This window comes from Nicrophorus vespilloides, unplaced genomic scaffold (genome assembly GCF_001412225.1).
Source record: "Nicrophorus vespilloides isolate i.1.1-1 unplaced genomic scaffold, Nicve_v1.0, whole genome shotgun sequence".
Classification (NCBI taxonomy): Eukaryota; Metazoa; Arthropoda; class Insecta; order Coleoptera; family Silphidae; genus Nicrophorus; species Nicrophorus vespilloides.
Window position 1 is genome coordinate 1 of NW_017096539.1, and position 1,221 is coordinate 1,221.

The following is a 1,221-nucleotide window of genomic DNA, read 5'->3' on the forward strand; positions in this document are numbered from 1 at the left end:
AACAGAAGAAGATATCCCACAGTGTCCAGATAACCATCCCTGGGACACGACACACGTATCGAGAATCTGAACAAGGAGAACTACGACACATGGAAGATTCAAGCGGCGGCTCTCCTAGTAAGAAACGACACGTGGGAATACGTAAGCGGCCAGAAGCCAAAACCCCAAGTTGATACAACAACCACAGCAGGAAAAATCGCTCTGGAAGAAACCTCACGACAAATTTGGGATAAACTCGAATCCATTTATGCCTCAAAAGGACCCGCTCGAAAATCATCCTTATTAAAACAACTATCACAGAAGAAGATGAACGAAGGAGATGACGTACGAGATCACCTTTCACCAGAGAGCTAAAGAATCGGAATGCCTCAGGAGCATTTTACACAAATAATCAGAGCACTCAGGGAACTTCTAAGAAAAAGTACACGCGAAACGATGAGAAATCTAAACCATCGAAATGGAACTCCAACATGAAATGCCAATATTGTAAAATGAAAGGCCATGTAATCGCAGAATGCCGAAAGAAGAAGAAGTCTGAAAACAGTGGAAACAATCATGAGGAATGCACATTCGTAGCTCAAACAAATCAGCCTACAAACATGTGGTGCCTCGATAGTGGAGCGACTTCACACCTATGCAAAGATAAATCATTATTTACAAATATCCAAAAAATACATAGTGGAATACGGATGGCAGACAGTACAACTACACCCATCCGAGCCATTGGAAATGTCAAGATATTTGCAAATTCAGGTAACACTTCGAAATCAGTTCTTTTAACTAATGCTCTGCATGTTCCAGATTTGCACACATATCTATTATCTGTCGCAAAGCTAGTGGACAAGGACCACACTGTAACTTTCCACCGACAAGGTGCTGTTATCAAGGACGAACAAGGCAACGTCAAGCTGCAGATCAAACGCAAGGGAGATCTATTCTACTTGGATCAAAACGCTCAGCAAGCCAAATCCGCTATACAAACCAAATCTCAAGCTGAAAACTGGCACCGACGCCTCGGTCACGTCAATTTTCAAGATGTCAAGTTCCTCGTCAACGAGAGATATATCAAAGGACCAAACGTCGAATTCCAGAACAATCCACCATGCAAGACGTGCATCATGGGGAAATTAACTCGTCTACCTTTTCCGAAACACTCGGAAACATTGACCACACCCCTAGGCATAGTTCACACCGACTTATGCGGACCGATGCGAGTTTCAT

General features: G+C 43.2%; 1 protein-coding gene across 1 annotated transcript; it reads left to right on the forward strand.

Moving 5' to 3' along the window:
* Window positions 1-689: 689 nt before the first annotated feature.
* On the forward strand, window positions 690-1,214 carry LOC108557353 (uncharacterized mitochondrial protein AtMg00300-like; the record flags this gene model as incomplete). Its single annotated transcript, XM_017913831.1, has 2 exons — window positions 690-753; window positions 802-1,214. Coding segments are annotated over exons 1-2 (477 nt in total), but the record flags the coding sequence as incomplete, so codon positions are not given.
* Between the last annotated feature and the right edge of the window lie 7 nt (window positions 1,215-1,221).